This window comes from Austrofundulus limnaeus, unplaced genomic scaffold (assembly GCF_001266775.1).
Source record: "Austrofundulus limnaeus strain Quisiro unplaced genomic scaffold, Austrofundulus_limnaeus-1.0 Scaffold1304, whole genome shotgun sequence".
NCBI lineage: Eukaryota > Metazoa > Chordata > Actinopteri > Cyprinodontiformes > Rivulidae > Austrofundulus > Austrofundulus limnaeus.
In genome coordinates, this window is record NW_013953706.1 from 53,348 (window position 1) to 74,983 (window position 21,636).

Below are 21,636 nucleotides of genomic sequence, written 5' to 3' on the forward strand. Positions count from 1 at the left end.
GGGGGGGGGGGTAAGATACACTTTAAGTTGCATTTTGAATGTAGTAAAGATTGTCGTCACTACTATTAGACTAAATTTATAGCTTTATCTAAAAGTAGCTGAATTATAGCTCTTTGTACAATTAGGATTAGCACTTGAAATTGTGACTAAAATTCAGCATGTTTTCTGAATCATTCTCAAACTAAATTTCAGCTCAATATTTCTTAAAACAGCTGCGTTAAAACCATTTGAAACCATTTTGTAGTTCCATTTATTTGTACATTCTCTCCTATAAACACAGTCTAGCTCCACTGGAATGGAATATGAAACTGTCTAGATGCACAAAGATTTTATATTTACTTACATGCTGATTTTTAAAAGTATAATAATTTAGTTTAAGCTACTTCTATGTAATAAGAAGGATTTTGACTTTCTTTAAAGTGACTTTTTAACAAAATTGATGTATTAGTTACCTTCTAAAATCCAATAGAAATACTTCTCCCAACATTTGTTACAGAACTGCAACATTTATTATCAATGACTAATAAATACTTTGTCTTCTTCATATGACTTTGTTTTGTGAAAACTGCTGCATACTGCCAACCCGCTAATATTGGAACTAGCTTCTCGTTTTAGCAGATTAGTTATTCTGCTAGCTTCAGGAACTGTTAGCTTCCAAGAAATTGACTTCTGATCATTTTAAATCCACTAACGAGTCACAAAATGTAAAAATTTCTATTTTTATGTTGTTTATCCCAAAATGAAAAAGAACTACAGTATTTCCTCCTAAGCAGTGCTGGTCAGGCACCGTGTGTGTAGCATGTAGCTAGTGGTGGGCAGCACTAATCTAAAAATTAGTTCCACTAGCCCTAAAACACTAACTCAAATATTTAGGTCCCCTAATTCTAAAGCACTAACTCAAAWATTTAGGTCCCCTAATTCTAAAGCACTAACTCAAATATTTAGGTCCCCTAATTCTAAAGCATTAATGCTCTGAAAGTTTTAGCAAAAGCTAATTCTAAAGCACTAAAATAACCCAGTCAACCCATGAACATTCTTCGACACACAACATGTGTCACATGTTGCCAAGACTTGTTGACATTCCTCAGCCATATTTGGGTTCATATGTTGTCAACATGTCACCTGGTGGATAAGTGACACACAGTTTTCACCGTCAGCTCTTAACATTAATGTTGATCAAAGAACTCAGTTAGTGCTTCTAAATTTAGCAAGTGCTAATCCACTAATAAATGTTAAAATTAGCACTAATCAGGAAATTAGTCCCCCTATTATTGCTTTAGGGGAACTGTGCCCACCACTGCATGTAGCCATGTAGCAACTAAACTTCGAGAGCATCAAAAACAAAACATTTAACAATTTTTTTAATTACAAATATAAAATGACTATGTATAAAACATGATAGAGAGAAAGAGTTTGCTATTTGTTGTGTTTATTAAATCAATAATATCAAAGAAATGCCTTTATTCTGAAAAGGTGAAACTGTCAGTATTATACCTCTGATTTGATGTGGCTGATTTGACACAAACGATCCCACCCATCATCAAATTAAACCAATAGAAATCAGCTGTCCCTCTAACTGCTAATACCGCTAATACGGTTAGCTTCCTCTAATTTTCTATCTTTTTAGCCATTTAGCTTTAGCTACTTCTTGTTCAGCAGATTAGTGGTTAGTGAAGCTAACTCTTGGGTTAGCTGTGCCCAACACTTTTGAAGACAGAAGGTTGAATATTAAATATATTACTATGAATGTTGCTCCATTTTGTTTCAAATATTGACTATGTTGTACGTTTTTTTGCCTAAGTTTCATTTTGAAATCTAGAGTCACCACTTTGCCCTGCAGGGGTACCTGTTTCGATTTCTGTAAATTAGCGACCCTTTACATCTGTAACCAGATGTTTACAAACACCGTCAAGAAAAAAAATTAAACTTTTTCTCATTGAGTCAAAACAGACTAAGCTTAATGTTTTAGGTCAGTTAGGATACCTGCAGTTATTTCGATTTGTCAAATATCTAAATAAAGAGAACAGTTTTCTACAGATTTTTTATTACGTTCTTTCAAGTCACAGGTTTACATATACATACAGCGGGTAAAATAAGTATCGAACACGTCACCATTTTTCTCAGTAAATATATTACTAGAGGTGCTAATGACATGAAATTTTCACCAGATGTTGGTAACAACCCAAGTGATCCATACATACAAAGAAATCAAACCATAAATGTCCAGAAATDAAGTTATTTGTAATAATGTGGAATGACACAGGGAAAAAGTATTGAACACACTTACTGAAATTTATCTAATACTTTGTACAAAAGCCTTTGTTGTCAATGACAGCTTCAAGACGCCTCCTGTATGGAGAAACTAGTGGCATGCATTGCTCAGGTGTGATTTTGGCCCATTCTTCCACACAAACAGTCTTCAAATCTTGAAGGTTTCGTGGACCTCTTCTATGAACTCTGATCTTTAGTTCTTTCCATAGATTTTCTGTTGGATTCAGGTCAGGTGATTGGCTGGGCCATTCCAGCAGCTTTAGTTTCTTTCTCTGAAACCAACTGAGAGTTTCCTTGGCTTTGTGTTTGGGCTCATTGTCTTGCTGAAATGTCCAGCCACGTTTCATCTTCATCATCCTGGTAGATGGAAGCAGATTTTTATCAAGAATGTCTCTGTACATTTTTCCACTCATCCTTCCTTCAATTATTTGAAGTTTGCCAGTACCATATGCTGAAAAACAGCCCCACACCATGATGTTCCCACCTCCAAACTTCACTGTTGGTATGGTGTTTTTGGGCTGATGTGCAGTGCCATTTGACCTCCAAACATGATGTGTATTCTGGCATCCAAACAGTTCAATGTTGGTCTCATCTGACCAGACTATATTCTCCCAGTATTACACAGGCTTGTCTAAATGTTGTGCAGCAAACTTTAAAGGAGCTTCAACATGCTGTTTCTTCAGCAGTGGAGTCTTGCGTGGTGAGCGTGCATACAGGCCATGGTGGTTCAGTGCATTACTTATTGTTTTCTTTGAAACAAACATACCTGCTAATTCCAGGTCTTTCTGAAGCTCTCCACAAGTGGTCCTTGGCTCTTGGACAACTCTTCTGATAATTCTTTTCACTCCTCTGTCAGAAATCTTGTGAGGAGCACCTGGTCGTGGTCGGTTTATGGTGAAATAATGTTCTTTCCACTTCTGAATTATGGCCCCAACAGTGCTCACTGGAACCTTCAGAAGTTTAGACATTCTTCTGTAACCGATGCCATCATTATGCTTTGCAACAATAAGGTTGTGAAGGTCTTGAGAGAGCTCTTTACTTTTACCCATCATCAGATGGTTCTTGTGTGATACCTGGCCATCATTTGGGACTGAACCAGCTGATATTAACTTGCACTGACAAGGGGCGGGCTTGTTTTCTAATTACTGAGAGAGTTCAGCTGGTGTCTTGGCTTTCCATGCCTTTTTACACCTCCCTTTCTTCATGTGTTCAATACTTTTTCCCTGTGCCATTCCACATTATTACAAATAACTTCATTTCTGGCCATTTATGGTTTGATTTCTTTGTATGTATGGATCACTTGGGTTGTTACCAACATCTGGTGAAAATTTCATGTCATTAGCACCTCTAGTAATACATTTACTGAGAAAAATGGTGACGTGTTCAATACTTATTTTACCTGCTGTTTTAATTTGTCTTTGAACAGTTTGGGAAAGTCCAGATCTGAGGTGTCCAATCTTGGTCCTTGAGGTCCACAACCACGCATGTTTTAAGGGATTCTCTGCTGCAMCACACCTGATTTGAATGAACGGGTAATTAACAGGCTTCTGCAGAACCTGAAGAGGTAATTCAGTCACTGAATCAGGTGAGTTGGAGCAGGGAATCCTTGTGGCCCTTGAAGACCAGGATTGGACCTCCCGGGCCTAGATGATGATGTCATGGCTTTGGAAGCAGTTAGTTCACAACATTTAAGTTAAGTGAAGACACCTGAGGACCATCGTGGTGCACTTCACAAAATAAATGGCCTCATAAGGAAATAACATTCTGTAGAGCTATTGAAGCAACATCTCATGACTTAAATGGGTCTTCAAATGGACAATGACCCTGAACACACAGCCTTCAGGATCATCAAACCCTGCCCCACATACCTGACCAGTTCCACCAGCTCTGCACAGAGCAACAAATAAAGTTCCAGTAAATCACGCTGAAGCCCAAATATCTGACCCAAGTCAAACAGTTTAAAGTCTATAGTATCAAATACTAACATGTATGTAAGCTTGTGACTTTGGAACTAACAAACCTAAAACAGGAAAGGTTTAGTCTGATTTAAAGCCAGTGTATGAACACAGTGAATGTAAACATCTGGTGGTTGACTTTGACTGAAGTACTCTTCATCAGGTTGCCTGTACCAGTCCATGACTTTGGTATTGTGACAGTTTAATATGAACATGTGTCATTACACCCCTTATTTACATATATGTTGTCTAATAAGTGGATATGGACTTCATGGTTTGGATCCCCAGGTCACATAGAGTTCTTAAAGTGATCTCTGACTACTGTCCCATGTTGGCCTTAATACTGTATGTTGTTATTTCTCTGTTCTTGTCTGTGACACATGAAAACTTTTAATAATCTATATGCCACGGTCATTAATGACGTATTTCCGGTAAAATTCTTGCCACGCTCCTCCCTTCCACTCCCTGCTTACTGCCTATGTTTTTACCGTTAGCTCCTAGTACTAGTCCGTGAAAAAGTCACAAAAGTTGAAGCATCTGTGATCTACTGGTATAAAACATGAGTTCTGTTGTGTGCCGTTGTGTCCACTAAGCAGCAGATACGATCGAGTAGTTAGTTTTTCTCCTTTTTCCTCTTGATGAGGAGGTGACAGCAGTGGATCATAGCATTACAGGGAAAACTTATCTTTAAAAGCTCACACTTGTGTTTGTAATCAGCATTTCTAACCTGAGGATATTCAAGAGACAGCATCAGAAATGAGAAGACGGAGGTTACAAAAGGGAAATGTACATTTATCCCCTTTTACTGCCAAGACGAGAGAGGAAAGACCTCCTCCACACGACAGCTAGCAGGAAGCTAACATGAAGCTAACACAACAGCCTGTACAAAGGTACAGTAGGTGTGTGTGTGTGTGTGTGCATGCGTTTGTGTTATACGAAATGTTTTTATGCGACTTTGTCATGAGTTTTATGCAAAAGTAAAAACTTGTTAGAGTGTATATTACAGTGTAGACTAAAGCTAAGTGACGAGCCCCCGAGCACCGAGAGCAGCAGAAACTCCGCCTGATAATCATTACGTTTTCAGTTCACTAACGTCTGGGAAAATGATCCAAACCACACAAGTAGCACATCGATTTAAAGCCCAGACTCTGCTCTTTCCAACAATATAAGTGTCACAGCTCTACGTGAAAAATTCACAGAACAAGCAGCCAMRGAATAGYGAAAAAGGCTAAATTCTGGAACCATAAACACRAACRTCTTTCCTTTGTTTTTATGKCTTTAATCCACTTTGGAGTGATTTTTTTCCACTTGGCTGGACCTGTACATCTCCTGTGTTAATGTTGGTACATGTAATATGCTAATTCTGTACTGTGGAGATCATTAAGAGTCGTTCTCGGGTGAAAAAATCTTTCGCTAACACTGTGTTGACCATGAACAGAAGTGTTGGGAGTGGCATCAAGTGCTGGATCGGAGGTCCGTGGCATATAGGCTATTGTTTAAAAATCTGTAGATTTTTTTTTTTACATTTTTCACTTCAGCACGTCACTATTTTTAACTGACGCAATGCATTCTGGGGGTGATGATGTCAAACAGGTTGAAGCTAAAACTAAAACACAGAGTCAAAGCTAAAAAGCTGCTCAATGAACATGTTTACTATGTTAGCGCTGGAGCTAACAGTGAAGCTAACAGGCTAAAGCTGAGATTCTTCCATGAAGCAGCTCTGCTGCTGGGTTCACAGCGAAGCAGTCAGTTTACCCACAATGCTTTGTGGCATAAATCCCAGCCTTCAGTGTTTTTACAGTCTGGTTTCATAGTTGAAGTAAATGCCAATAAGATGATGTTTAATAACAACTCTGTCAGAGATCACTTTAAGTTGTTACTACTATAATGATCACATGGCCTGTAGAGATGCTACCACCTCCAAGGCTTCAGTAGGGTCTCCACACGGCTTCWGCAGCAGCCATGCTTGTTGGGGAGCTACTGTGGCTGGACTCCACCTCCACACTCACCCCCTCATTCTGATTGGGTAAAGAGGGGTGCAGGAGGGAGGAGCCTGTGGAGGCATTGGTGCACGGCGGCAGGATCCTCGGYGGCGAGCGTGAGTCACTGCTGCTTCCTCCTCCAGCCATCATGGAGAACTGGTACGAGCCGGTGGTGGTGGAGTAGTACAGGTGGTACGGCGACGACGTGGACTGGAAGGGCCCGTTCTGAGCTTGGTGAGGGGTGTTTGGCGGGTAGGGAGGAGGCAGGTATGTGTGGTACCGCCCCGTTGGGGTGGTTGCGATCGCCGTAGCCATGGTGAGGCCGAGCGCGCCGTTAGAGACRGAGTTGTGGGACGGCGTGTAGGAAAAAGCAGCTGCTGTGGGGGGGTAGTGCACTCGAGGGTCGGAGAAACGGGAGTCGGGCAGGGAGGGGAGGGAAGTAAACGGTCGTTCTAAGGTCATCCTAGGGTCACCAAAGGCYGTAAGGTCAGGACCTGAGTGAAAGCAAAGGTCCAAGATTAGAAACGTACTCACTTCCTGTTTTGTGTGTGTGCTTTGTGTCGTGTTACCTGTCAGTCTTGAGGACAGATCACCAAGGGAGGAGCGACCAGGTGAGAGTGGGTTGGTCGTGTGAACAGTAGGAGTAGTTATCTGACCGAGGTATGAGTAGGACTGATCGTAGGACCAAGATGGAGATGACTGCATCTGTCTGGAATCTAGAAAACACAAGAACAGAGAAAACACGTCAACATCTACATTTAAAACCAAGACTTATCCCACAGTCCAAATCTGAAGCCAGCAGAGTCCTCATAATCCACTAAATCAAAATAGAGCTTCACCTAAACATTAAAATAGCGCAGAAGCTAACACTAACGGCTAACCGTTAGCTGCTAAGATGACTGTCACGCAGTCTGTGTCTCATGTCTGGCTGTGTCTCAATTCACGGGCTGCATCCTCACAACTGTGTAGCCCACCTGGACCACATCCTTCAAAGTCCGGATTTATTTAACATTTATTGCAGTGTAAGAAAAATACGTATTCAATAAACTGAAGTTGATATTAAAAACACCATTGTTAAATAAAATGATTTGTAGAAGGAATCAAACCATACAACACCAGAATTCTGGATCTGAGTGAGGTTTATTGTCTCCGGAGCTGACAGGAAACCACACTGGCGAAAAACCAGGAAGTTCATCAATTTATACATGTTCTTCAATGCCTGCGTTCGCCCCCTACTGACCTACGACTGAATCACAGGCATTCAGACAAAATTCTCATCTAATGTCCTCACAACGTTTGATTATGTGTTGTTATAATTCGGATATGTAACTAATCTATATCAATCAAAACATAATAGATTAAACATTGTCAACATTATAAAAAGGAAAACCTAAAAATATAGTGTTGTGCTTTTAACATCAGTACTAACCTCTAATAACTATAAATTTCTTCAGCAGTATAAATGTCATCAGTTAAATTGCTAAACTTACATTTAAAAACAAACTCTTTGGTCCATGGGGAATTTACAAACTACGCCGACTTGGTAAAAAAATAAAAACTCTGCCGTCTTTGTTTCTCTGTTTAGTTTGTTGTCGGAGCATTGAATTCTGGGATATCCTCGGCCAGTGATGATTGTCTGATGTATCCTTGATATTTGAGGTTTTGTGGGCCGCAATCCTCGGCTGCACAAGGAGGAGCCCTGGAATTGGACAGCACTCAGCGTGGGGCAGTGACGTATGACAAACGTGTACTCATGAAGACCCAGCCCATGAATTGACACAGCCTTTGTCTACTTTCAGCCGARGACTGGTAGGACTGGCACAAACCTGCTGTTGGTGAGCTGTTAGCAGACTTGAATTGGCTTATGCTAGTTAGCTAACAGCAGCAATAACTATTCGTTTAGTGGATTAGCTTTATCACTAACTTTTGAAAACTTGTTAGCAGACCAGTTAGCTTCCGTTAAATTAGGTTTTGCCAAATGTAAGTGCACTAACAGCTAACCAACAAGCTAACATCAAAAGATTTCAGCCAAAAGGAGTCGACAGTCAGTTAGCCATTGATCAACCATTATCTGTTAGCGTTAGCTTCTGCAATTTACAATTTTTTTTCCACGTTTAGCCTTAATGAAGCTATTTTTAATTAGCAAATTATGAGTTAGCTAAGCTAACCTTTTGGTTAGCTGTGCCCACCACTTATTTTAAATTTATAATTTTCTGTAGCAGCACCAAAATAATTATTAGTGTCATTCGCACAAGCCATAAGTTTATTATTTTAATCTAGGCAGACTTAAACATTGAGCTGGGGGTTAGGTCAAACCATCAATCAGACCTCCATTTAACTTTGCTCTGAACGTCAGGCTGCAGTCAGGAGTATACGGGATCTCAGGAGCTTGAGAAGGTTTCTGGGASAAGGGCTGTTTGAGTTTCCCTCCTAAACTGATTGCTGCTGTGATCCAATGATAGATCAGTTTAATCTGAGAAATGGCTCGATGGATGGATGTTCAAATCTACCATAATTAACCAAACCTTCATGAAGGCGCTCTAGATATTCAAAATCATWACATCCCAGAGGTGTCAGTAATTGGAACAGGTGTAATATAGTTAAAACAGGAAATTCCCTTTTTCATAATTTCTGACAGTTACGAAATTTATTTTAAATGTAATTTCTGCTTTACAGCTTTCTGCCAGCTGGCTCTCATTTCCTTCCAGCAACACAACTTGCTTCCTCACAGACCCAAATGTTTGTAACACACACACACACACACACACACGCACGCACACACACGCCACACACACACCTACTATGTCTCTCTATCCTTGTGGGGACTATCCATTGCCTTCCATTCATTTTTTGCATATTTTATATCCTAACCCTGACCATTTATCCTAAAATTAACCACACAGGTACCAACCTGACCCTAAAACTAACCTAAACTCAATTCACACTTTGGTCCTAAACCCAACCAGGCTTTGGTCCCCACAAGACGCATTTGGTCCCCACGAGGTTGCATTTTCCTGAAAAATCDTCCCCACCAAGTAGCAAAAACAAGGGCACACACACACATGCGTAATCGTGTATAGGACTAACATTCCATAACCAACATTCAGCGTCACCACCTATGAAACCCAAAGAGGAACAGATTCTGCCTCGTGGTTCCACTTTGGGTTTCCACGGCAACCACAACGAACACACACATACGTGCAAAGAGACCACAATGGATCTGACCAAAACCACAAGGAGGAACTACGAGGGCTGATGCAAGTCGTGTGCAAAGGTTGGGAAATTCACACACACGCAAATGCACCGACACATACACACTCGCTGGTACTTTCTGTTTTGGTGCAGGATTTGATTTTTTGTTTTTGTCCCCACAATAATATTTATCAAATTAGCTCGAGAACAAAATGTGAATGAAAAATTTAACTTTTCAAAACAACTTTTTGTTTAATAATTTCAGAAGTGTTGCATATATACATAGATATATACACACTTGAGGCAATATCCCRCAAATTGTGATTGTTTGGGGACAAATGGGTGAAAAAAATTCCTTAAAATTGAGAGAGGAGACATGATKATGAGCTGCAGAAGTGTCCAATGTGTCTGTAAAAAAATGGTGACATAAAGTGAAAAATGTTATAAACATRTACAAATTATTTAAGTAATTAGGAGTTTTCATGTGTCACAAAAAAACAAATTTTTGTGAAACAGAGAAATAATAAATTAAGACCAACATCTCAGCATGATGGCTCAGGCCTCCTTTGCAAAAGAGATCTCTGATCTCAGTGGGATTTACCTGKTTAAATAAAGGTTAATAACATAAAACAAAAATGTGACAGCAGTCTGAGATCACTTTAAGATGCTCCAAACTCAGCTGACAGGACTGTGTTTCTCTGTGACTCGTATGAGGAAGTTGAGAGCGCCGCACAAGTTGCAATACATTCTGGACTCTCTTGTGAATGGTGTTGGCCAACTTCTCACAGTCCTATGAGATAACACCTTTAGATTTCTAAATGCTCTCTGAAGCCKAACGACTCAAATCTCCTAGTGGTTTTGGCTTACCGGCTGTTATTTGAGAGTGTGGAGGGCTGGAGAACGTAGCCGAGTTGAGAACCGTGGGCTGGCGGCCGTTGGCAGAGGGTTGATGGTGGTGGTGGGGGTGGTGGTGAGGAGGGGTCACCCTGATGGAGCTTCGTCTCAGCTGCTCCAGCTCCGTTAGCCTCTCAGAGAACGCCAACGAGCCAGCTTTAACCTCGTCCATTTTCTGACGATGACCTTGGAGAGAAACAGGAAGAAGATTCAGTGAGAGAATACAAATTATTCTCATACTGTTCCAACAGTTATGGTGTAGGCCCAGCTATATGAGTGTCTACTGTCCCAACAATGTTAACCAGTTWACAGGTACCACATAACAAAACTGCCATGCCTCTGTCGTCTGATCAACAGTTGCTTTGCTACARCTTGTTATGTAAGCAAAACCAAATAAGTCTTAAGTCTTGTGTTTCATCACACAAAGCAGGACAAGACTTCTGTGTTGCAACAAGTTCCTCACTGACTCAGGTAACAACTCATCGTGTCTTATAGTGTAATTATTCAGAAATGGAAGAGGTACAAAAATGACCATCAGTCACCCTCATTGTTCCGAGGTAAGAAGGGTCCCYGAGAACAATGAGGAATCAGGAAGAACTTGTTATTGATCTGAAGACACCTGGGACCACAGTCACCAAGAAGACCATTGGTAATGGATTGAAAAACCAATCCTACAATGAAGAACTGATGGTGGAAACATGCTTTGGGTCTGTTTTATGTCRTTGAGTACAGGGATACTTCACAGAACTGAGGGGTCAATGGACTGGAACATCCATTTATCACATTTTACCCACACGTTTAGCAGTCATTKTGCGAGAGGTAGGGTACGCCCTGGACAGGTTGCAAGTCCATCACCAACCATTAACTCTCTCACTCTTAGTAATCCTTTCTGTTACCCAAACCTGTACKCAAAAACCTAATGCCCGCCTCGCAAAACTTGACACAGAGTCCCACAAGATCACTTGAGACACTCTGAAATGCAATATTTGAACAAAAATGTCTATAATCACAAGGCCAGTCATGAAGGATGTCTATCAATTTGACAGGTCAAGATAAGTAAAACACACTTGATTTCAGCTCTACAACCTTCCTTTCAGGACTTACATTTTTCTGATCCTTTTTTTAACCTTTTCACAGGATCTTAAGACCTGTTGCAGCTAGCAACATACCATCTTCGCCAGAGTGCCTGACCCTGTCCAAAATCCCCCAGTTAGACAAGTTTTACACTCATATTACCCACGCTTCTCGAGTTATTCACATTTTGTCCCACTGTTAACCCTAAGGCCGCGTGAGATCCGTATAAATAAAGCACAAACTGGCAAAATCTTGACTAGGCTAAAGTTCAAGGTTCACCCCCAGTGAGCCAAAAACATTGCCCAGACCCCAACCCTTAAACACTAAACCAAACTGGGCCCTAAKACTAATTCTAACCCTTACCCAAACCTGTACCCAACTACTCCCAATTAACCTAGCATGCATGTCTTTGGTCTGTGGGAAGAAACTAGAGTATCCGGAGAGAACATGAAAACCACAACCGCAAAGGTCCCTGGTTGGGGTTCAATCCAAGAACCTTCTTGCTGAGAGGCAACATACCAATGAACAGGTACATTTACAGTAAAACATTGAACAAGAACCTTCTCACTGAGACTGAGAGGCAACATATATACCAATGAATAGGTACATTTACAGTAAAACATTGAACAAAAATCGTCTTGCCTCATCCAGAATACTGAAGGTGTGTCATGGGTGGGACTCAAAACATACCACCATGGCAAAAAAAAAACTTAGGCAAAAAGAGCACATTTAGTTCATCGAGTAATGCTAAAAATGGATTGAACACTTGTAATGCCTGTTGGATCCCATCTACTCCACATCAATGTTTCCCTGGCAAACTTAAGATGGACCTGAACAAACAAATCAACTTCCCTGGAAACAAAAAATATACATGCAATTGAACTTTGTGAGCGTAACATGTCTATGTCAGATCTACTTACGCCGAGGTTCTCTGGGACCATCAACTGTAATTTTAATAGCCCTCTGGTATGTAGCCACCTGGGTGGGGTTGGTGAATACAGTGATTGTCAAAGTGAAACTCTTGCCTATAAAAACAGAAGAAAGGAAGGTAAGCCATGCACATAAAGGAATAAGGCAAAGATTATCAACAAAAGCACAACTGAAATAATCCAGAAAGCACACACCACATCAATGTTACAAAATAATTCACAAGTCATTGAGTGAAATTAGTATTCGATCTTCTACAAACTGGCCACATATTGGTTACGTGCCCCATGAGGCACACAGATCAGTCAGTCGATCAAKTGATCATTAAATCTTGATCTGTACTTAGGTGTATAAAGCAAGCCTGTTCACAAAATCAGTTWCTTCCATTTCAAACTGTCCACTAAAAAGCTGGCTAAAGACTAGAGAACATAGATAACCARGAACATAGGTACCRAGGAACATAAGTACAAAGGAACATATGTACCAGGTAAAGTAGATACCAAGAACATAAGTACAAGGTAAAGTATACACCAAGGAACATAAGTACAAAGGAACTAAGKTACCAGGGAACATAGGTACTAACTCTTTTTGATCATTTGTCTTATGTGTAGCTTCTTGTACTCCAAATTAGATTGWACTTATARGCTTGTAAAAATGTAGAATGTGRTATACCTCATTTAAAAAGGAGTAAACCGTCCACTAATGTCTGTACTACACGTTTCCTGATTTGTTCAAAAGCACATCTGAGGAACTTTTTGGGGATTGTGCTGAGCAGTATTAATAATGTGTGTCTTCAAAAGTTGTTTTACCTCTATTCCTCTATACGTCTGTCTCTCACACACATAGGGAAATACAGCATTTATTGCTCGTGTTACTTTCTTTTTTACAACTGTCATTAGGTCCGAACCCTAACCCAAACACTTTGTTAACCAAGCTAGGTTTATGTTGTCTAAACATACTCTTTCCAAAATGTTGCATGTAATGTATTCAATTGGTTAGTCCTTTGTTAATCTAAGGTTGCATTAAAAAAGGACTTAAAGCCCRTTATTAGGAACATAAACAACATTTTTCAGATGCGTCATGACCTACAATGTCTGTTTTTTGCTTTTTGTACATAGGCTATTAAGGTAGATGTGAAAAAATTGTAGGTTTTGAGTCTATAAATCTTGAATTTTGAAATAGGACCTTTCATAATGTGTCTGTAATTTCCTTTCATGGGATCAGTAAAGTATCATTCATTCATTCATTCATTCATTCATTCATTCATTCATTCATTCATTCATTCATTCATTCATTCATTCATAATCTGTTCTCATAATCTAGTTGTAAACAGCTGCATCAGGCCATCAAATGAAAATATTTTACTGAATGCTAAGAAAATAAATCACAATCTCAAAGATTTTCTTACCATTTACCCTTATGTTGATGTTTGGTATTGGCCACAAGATGGCACCCAGGACAAACACCAACAGTAAAACAATTTACTGTGTATTCTGTATAATTGTATAAACAATATATGTAAAAAAACATGTATTTTAGTTGTAGATTTGGTTTAATGAGGTTTGATAAGGAATGAAAGTCTGTTGCATCACACATAGATGATTTTAATGTGTGTTCCTGGTTTTTGCTTTTTTTTTCCTGATATAATCACAAATCGTGTCAGGACCAGTCCAAATACTCTATGTTGGAGGGTCATACGGAAGTTAGGGTTTAGGGGTTAGGGTTAAAGTACATAAATGAATGGAAGCCAATACATGGTCCTAATAAAGATAGAAATCAAACAGTGTCTGTGTCCTTGTAAAAAATGCCMGACCTGTTTAAAAGAGGAACTAAAAGGGAACATGAAAACTAGCTGCGTCTGTGTGTTCGCAAAGACAAAGATAAATATCCAAACTGCACMAACTAACCGAACCATAAAATGAAACAAACAGCAGTTATGTGTGTGTTGACGGGTTTAATTTCTGCTTTTTTACCTGTTGCTGAGAGGACACAGAGCCAAACGGCATGACTATAGGTCCTGTGTGCAGAGCTCACTCGACAAGCCTGTTTGATATGTTTGCATTTATTATGGGTTGAATCATATCTTCAGRATTATTGCTAATCTAACAGAATGTTGAATAAAAACTGCCACAGATAGCTATCAGTGAATATCAGTGTAACTGTTGTCCATTAGGCTACAGTTCATACTATCAGTGATGCTTTAAGGGACATTCAGACATTTCTTTCTGGCAAGAAAATGTTTAAAGATTTAATAAAGCCTTAAGACAGAATTAGTTTTACCAAAACATTAGCTTCACTGGCTGCCAATCACTAATATTTGTTACTGGATTGGAAGTCATGTGACCTGGACGTTCTACACAAGGCAGACCTCTATGCACTGAGCTAACACTAAACCACTGTCATCAATAAAGAGATGTGATAAAAAAAAAAACGTATAACTACATCTTCTAAAGTGCTTTAGGGCATTTTCCTATTTCTGACCACTACAAGGATTCAAGTCAACAACAACTACAGACAGTCTATAAAAATTAAAATTATTTTTAATATTTTAGAGAATATATAATCTAATGTATATAAAACTATCAGAAAGCTGTGTACGTTATGAATGTACCATTTCACAAGTAAACAGAATTGAACTTATTTACCTCAATGAGATCTGAGCAGAAGTGAAGCTAATAATGTACCAGTTTAAAATTAAAATAAGCTTATAAAGCCAATGTAATCACTGATAATTATTGAATTGGTTAGCAGATATTAGCTTCTGTAGCATATATAGTTATACAGAGTGTAGCACTCTGCTGAACCCTGCTACAATTTAACACAAATTATTAAATAGTACAAGCTGATTTGTCCTCTGATTTCGGTAATATTTAGACAGTGTAAAATAATATCTTATATTTAAAGTGATCCCCGATTAGTTGTAACATTAGACTTTATTTAATAAACATATACTTTAACTATAAAATAAAGACTGTAAAAATACTGTAGGATGTTCAGTTTTTATAAATTTTAAACTTAAAGTTTAAAAATATATTTTAACACGGACGGAGCCATTTTATTTACACTCAAAGCATTCTGGGTAAATGACATCAACTAGGTCATCGGCACGAGGCTGCTAGCGAGCTATATCCACCCTGAAGGTTAATCTTGGACAATATCTGATGATCGACTCTTTTAAATGAAACCAGAGAGCGTTGACAGAGAGGAGAAGGTAGAAATGACTCAGCCTGGAACTGAAAATATGGATGGAGGACAACAGAGCTGCTTCATGGAAGAAGAACCTCAGCTTAGCCTGTTAGCCTTCGCGCTAGCCCTCATGCTATATTACCTTATATGTATTAGCTCAGCGCTAGCGCAACAGACTAACAATCTAAACTGAGGTCCTCCATATCACACTGACGATTTAAACTATTTTAGACAAAAATGTTAAATTTAGGTCAAAAATAGCAAGGTATTACCCTTAAGACACAATTTAGACAGTTTATTTGTTTAAAAAAAAGTTGATTTTGGGTTAAGTTACACTTTAAGCATTTTTAGTTTTCTGTTAGACAAACCTGACCTGTTGATAAGCTGGTTAGCTAATATATAGTACAGACCAAATGTTTGGATACACCTCCTCATTCAAAGAGTTTTCTTTATTTTCATGACTGAAAATTGTAGATTCACACTGAAGGCAGCAAAACTATGAATTAACACATATGGAATTAAATACTTAACAAAAAAGTGTGAAACAACTCAAAATATGTCTTATATTCGATGTTCTTCAAACTAGCCACCTTTTGCTTTGATTACTGATTTGCACACTCTTGGCAYTCTCTTGATGAACTTCAAGAGGTACACACAAAATCCTAAAGACGCTACATGCGTGTGACACAGCCGTGCAGCACTGCATGTGTGAGGGGATAGTTGTTTTTGTTTTCATACATAAGGTTAGCAGAAATAAATTTAGCAGAAGGTAATTGGTGCGCTAAGAGTTTTCAAAATAAGAGAAAATGTTAATCCGTAAAACAAAAAGTTAGCTTCACTATTATCTGTTAGCATATTAGCTGAAACTTTGGACAGTACTGTTCAAACGTTATTTTGTATGACTATAGTTAGTGTTTAAGTCAATAATGTCTTACAATAACACATAATTACATAAATTTCCTGACTTTTAACATTCTTTAAGGAAAAAAACAGTGGGCTGACTGTGGGCAGTCCTAATGGCCCTACCGCCAGATTTAGCAGGTTTTCTGGGGGGATCTCATTGGTATTGGCAATATTAAAATCTGGAGTGATACTCCTACCTCAAAGAAATGACGATTGTCACTATAAAGAAAACCAATTAATGTTAAATATGTATCCCATTTAGTACCTCACAAAAAATTGCATTTGCCACCTTATGAAGCTGATATTGGTCGTAAATGAGCAAAAAATTAAGATATAAAAAACCTAACYTTAATGCTTCCTTGGATTACTTTGAAACTCACTGAATTAAAACATTGCTGAGAATGAGTAATGCTGAGAAAACTACACAGTTCAAGTGTACTATATGAATATACATTTTTTAAAAATGATTTTAACAATACAGTGCGCTCTATAAAATAAAAACAGTTATTGTTCAATTTTCTTAGGACTGAGGAGTTGTTATCGAGTCCATGTGTAAAAGTGTAAGTGCAGTTTGTGTATACAGGCCTGGTGTTTTAAATAGATAAGTAGAGACATTTGCCTATGACTGATTTAGAGTAACTGTGGTCTAGTGTGTCCGTTAAACTCAGAAAGGTGGGGGTGGAGAAGAGTTGGGCCAAATGAGGTAGACATCAAACAAAAATTTAGGAGGAAGTTGACTGAATAATGTTTTTCCCCACTAGTACTTCCCTTACTGTATCCCATTCTGTGTTAAGCTCTTGTGCAAAGCAGAGCTATTAAATGTCCCACAACGTGCGGTCGAAACGCCACTACTATTTACACGACAGTTACAGCAGAGGTCCTAAACACACATTTTTAAATTAAATCTAAATATAAAATCATGGAATAGCTGTAGAGATAAAGTATAATTGGTCAAATATGTCCCACATTTGGACTTCTTTACCGTAAATAAAACACCCTCAYAGCAAAATTTGTCTGGCCCACACAAGGCAGTAACTGTCGACCCAAATACCACAAAGAGTGACGGCATCTCCAGATGTGGTTTGCCAGAAGTTGTCAATGCRTGGGCCAGCAGCACACAAACCAAACCACAACTGGGCCAGTTGTAGCATGCCATCTTAAAATCAGTGCCATCATTGCCAGACCTGGCCCACACCAGTCTGCTATGTGGATATTCGTCCACATCTTGACGCACCTCTTCCACTGCGCCCCACAAAGCGCAGGTCATTGAATCGGGCTATTTGGTTCTTGATGGCGGCCGTGGCGTTCCGAAGTTCTGCCGAGTAATTCTCGTCATTACCAGCCATCACCGTAACCAAGGTGCCGTCGGGGATATCGCCCAGGGCCACCACCTGCAGACAGATGAGGAAAAATACAACAAAAAACTTTTAAATTTGTTGTATTAGGATTCTTGTTTATTTAATGGAACACTGCACCTTTTATTGATGTTTTTACACTTTGGAGTGTGACTGTGATCAATGAAGCTGAGTGGACATGATTTTGAATATCAGGGCAAAGACCAACTATGTGTTGAAAGGAACGACCTTCAGATCTCAGAGGAAGGATTCCTCCATAGCACAGATTGAGAGACATCTATGAAAACCATTCCTGTTGCACCAAAGGTTCATTTGACCTAACTAGGACAGCTTTATGAGTTGGTCTACCAGCCATGGAGAGCAACCAAGGGAGACCTTTGTGAGAGAAGATACCAAGAAAACTGTATGAAGAACCTCAATTGTGATGAACAAGGTTCTCTAGAAACCGAGATTGAGCTGTTTGGTCTAAATTCTAAACCTAATATCTGGAGGAAACCAGGCTTGATACCATCCCTACAATGAAGCACTGTGGTGGAAGCATCATCCACATAGCTCTGGACCAAAGGTTCACCTTTCAACATGACCAATGACCCAAAGCACACAGAGAAGATATCCAAGGAGTGGTGTAGAGAAACTTATACAAAAGTCACAAAACACAAAACTACTAAACAAAAAACTAGTTTTGCTAATTGCTGTTAGCYGATATGCAAAACCATGCTCACCACTAAGTATTTGCATAGGAAACTTTCGCAAACCCAACATTCACTTAATTTTTACTGCTAACTGGCAAACTACATATTGGATATCCTTTTTACTATTTGAGAAAAATAATACATTTATATGTAAATACAAAAAATTCCCAGCTATATTGGAGTATGTGGGACGTTTTGATGGTTGTAGGCATTTTCAAAACCCCATATTTATCCAGGTCTTAGATAACTCACAGTTTTATAACTTTGTAGTACAGCAACTAACTGGTACTGACCACTTGATAAGTCCAACTAAATTTCTGATGGGTTCTGAGACCGCTTCAAATATATTTCAACTGAAAAAGCATCCTTAAGATACCAGTCATTTATGATATGTAACATTCAGAACACCAGACAGCACTTTTTTTTCCTCTACACCTACTGATTTATAGACATATAGAGGCTGATTTCCATAATAGAAACACACAGGCCATCTGTGTGCAAATGTCCATGGCAGATGCTGCACTGATGGCTTCTCTTAACCTTGAACTCTAAGCAAACAAGTGCAGCACTTATTGACTGACACACTGCATTAAACTGTGAGTTAAACCTTGATTTTGGTGCGAGCCAAATAACAAATCAACGTTGCTTTCTTGATAACCTACAAAACACAATACATGTCTGAGCTACTGGATGGCCTTCAGCAAAGCAGCAATGGCTTTGACTAGAGTCCTTTGGTCTGTAGAGAAGTTCATGACTGACTGAATAACAATAAMTCCAAGGAGACCAAACCATCAACCCTCTACCACTGTGCTTCACCACTGGTATGAGGTGTTTATAATGATAATTGTGTACTGTGCACGTCTTTAGTCAAAGTACACAGCATACTGTTAGGAGTATACTGTGTTCATGTCCTTTGTCAAAGTACACAGTATAAGGTTAGGGGTAAACTGTGTATATGTCCTTAGTCAAAGTACACAGTATACTGTGTACATGTCCTTAGTCAAAGTACACAGTATACTGTTAGGGGTATACTGTGTATGCTTACAAACCTAGTCACTCCACTGCTACAACTCTTGTTCATATGGTTGACAATTGGTATCAAGAAATGGACAAAGGTAATCTAGTTGGTGTCATATKTTTGGACTTTARYGCAGCATTTGATCTGATAAATCAAGATCTTCTCATTGATAAGTTAAGATMTTACGGACTATCAACTAAGTCCTTGTGTTGGATCAGAGATTATCTCACTGACAGAAACCAACATGTTTTTATAATGTTTTTTTTTGTCCAATAGTTGTGAGATCCACTGTGGTTTGCCTCAGGGTAGCTCTCTTGGACCTCTCCTTTTTTCAGTTTSTAAACTGATTGCATGGTTATTCACAGATGAACCTCACTATGAAGAGCGCTGTCTTGGAGCAAGTCACACAGGTTAAATTACTTGGCATCACAGTGGATCATCACTTGACATGGTCTCATCATATTGACAAAATAAGTAGTAAAATGGGTAAAGGTATTGCTGTTGTCAGAAGATGTTCGCCTTTTGTTATTCCATCAGTTCTGAAAGAGGTTGTGCGATCTTTAGTTCTGTCTCACTTAGACTATTGTTCAGTTTTATGGTCTGCTGCTAATAAATCAGATTTGTTAAGGTTRCAGGTAGTCAAAATAAGGCTGCTCGCCTAGTGTTAATATGTCTATTTCATACAAGCATTATAGAAATACACCGTAGTTTACTGTGGCCATTACTGAAGGTTAGGTTGCAGTATAATTTACTTACATTTATAAACAAAGTTATAATTACTAGGAGGCCTGAATCAGTGTATGAAAAGCTCATTTACTCTGATCAGATACATAATTATGTTACTAGATACTCTTGTGAAACAAAACTAATTGTAAATCATGCTAGAACAAACTTRCTACAAAAATCAGTAGTTTATAGAGCTATTCAGGWATGGAATAAATTACCTAAAAACATTAGATATCTAAAAAGCACATGTTCTTTTAAAAGAGCACTGAAATCTTATTTGTATTAAATTTTATTTTGTCATTATTATTRTTATTATTATTATTGGTTTTATTTTGTTTTTAACTAGGCTTATGGTTGTAATTTTGTAAAATGTGGAATTTGATTAYTTTCATGTATATTTTATGTCATGATTTTATGCGTTGTATAAATATTTTATGTTATATCAGTTGGACCCCAGGAAGATTAGCAACCATCTTGGTGGAAACTAATGGGGATCCTAATCAATAAMCAAAACAAATAAACATGTCCTTAGTCAAAGAGCACAGTATGTGGTTAGGAGTATACTGTGTACATGTCAAAGTGAACTTTCAACAAAGTTAACTATTTGTTGAAAGCAGTTTAATCCCTGTAATATTAGATTGGTTGCTTTTAACAAGGTATTTATTTCTCCTCTCATTTTTGCAAAGGATGGAAATCCGATGGAAACCGTTGTGGCAGTGGAGAACTTTAATCCACGCATGTTCAGTTTTTAGAGGTTTTCCTCTGCCAGCCTTCTAAATCRTAATTCTTGAGTCATTTTCCAGCTCTCCTGTCATGACCTTCGATCTTTAACCTGATTCATWTCATGCTAAGTAAAAATATTACTTTTTTACACTAACTGAAGGAAAAAAAATTGCAGATGCTAATGCTAAACAAGTAAATATTAACAGAAACTAACATAACTGCTAATGGCTAATTGCTAAGACAATCTGCATCACAAGTCTTCATCTCCTTCCAGCAGAAGACTGGTGGGACGGAGACAAACCTGTTGATGTTAGCTTCTTAGTTAGCAGAAACCTATGTTAAGTTTTAAGATATAACAAATGTACACGGTCTGCATGTTTGAAAGTATGGATTATACTGTACAMTCTWAYTGCTTGCCATACCTGCACCTTGTCATCGATCCACAAACTCACCAATCAAAAGGTTGGCTTTACTAAGTCATTATCTTGCTAACTAAACATTGAACAAATTACCGCAGGTTAGGCTTAAAGGCTAACCCTATTGGACTTAGAAATGTGTTTCTTTTGGCTGTAGTCTTAACACCTAAAAAATTTGTGGAAACTAACGCTTAACAGCTAAATAAGTAAAGAAAATCTAATACTAACAGCTAATTACTAATGATTATTAGGGCTGTGTATTGGCAAGAATTTGGCGATACGATACATATCATGACAGAGGGGTCACGATACGATATATCCC

At 38.6% G+C, this 21,636-nt stretch overlaps 1 protein-coding gene across 2 annotated transcripts in view; it reads right to left on the minus strand.

Annotated features, from left to right (window-relative positions):
- Nucleotides 1-5,684: 5,684 nt before the first annotated feature.
- runx1 (RUNX family transcription factor 1) overlaps nucleotides 5,685-21,636 on the minus strand; it is a 36,612-nt gene continuing 20,660 nt past the window's right edge. The window contains exons 4-8 of one of the 2 annotated variants that reach the window (XM_014031711.1): nucleotides 17,619-17,775; nucleotides 12,289-12,393; nucleotides 10,268-10,480; nucleotides 6,778-6,924; nucleotides 5,685-6,702 (exon numbers count right to left, since the gene is read on the minus strand). In XM_014031711.1, the coding sequence (XP_013887165.1) occupies nucleotides 6,155-6,702; nucleotides 6,778-6,924; nucleotides 10,268-10,480; nucleotides 12,289-12,393; nucleotides 17,619-17,775 (1,170 nt within the window). In that variant the 3' untranslated portion in view covers nucleotides 5,685-6,154. Of the gene's footprint in view, nucleotides 6,925-10,267; nucleotides 10,481-12,288; nucleotides 12,394-17,618; nucleotides 17,776-21,636 lie in introns of both variants that reach the window. The other variant, XM_014031710.1, reaches the window with a different exon arrangement.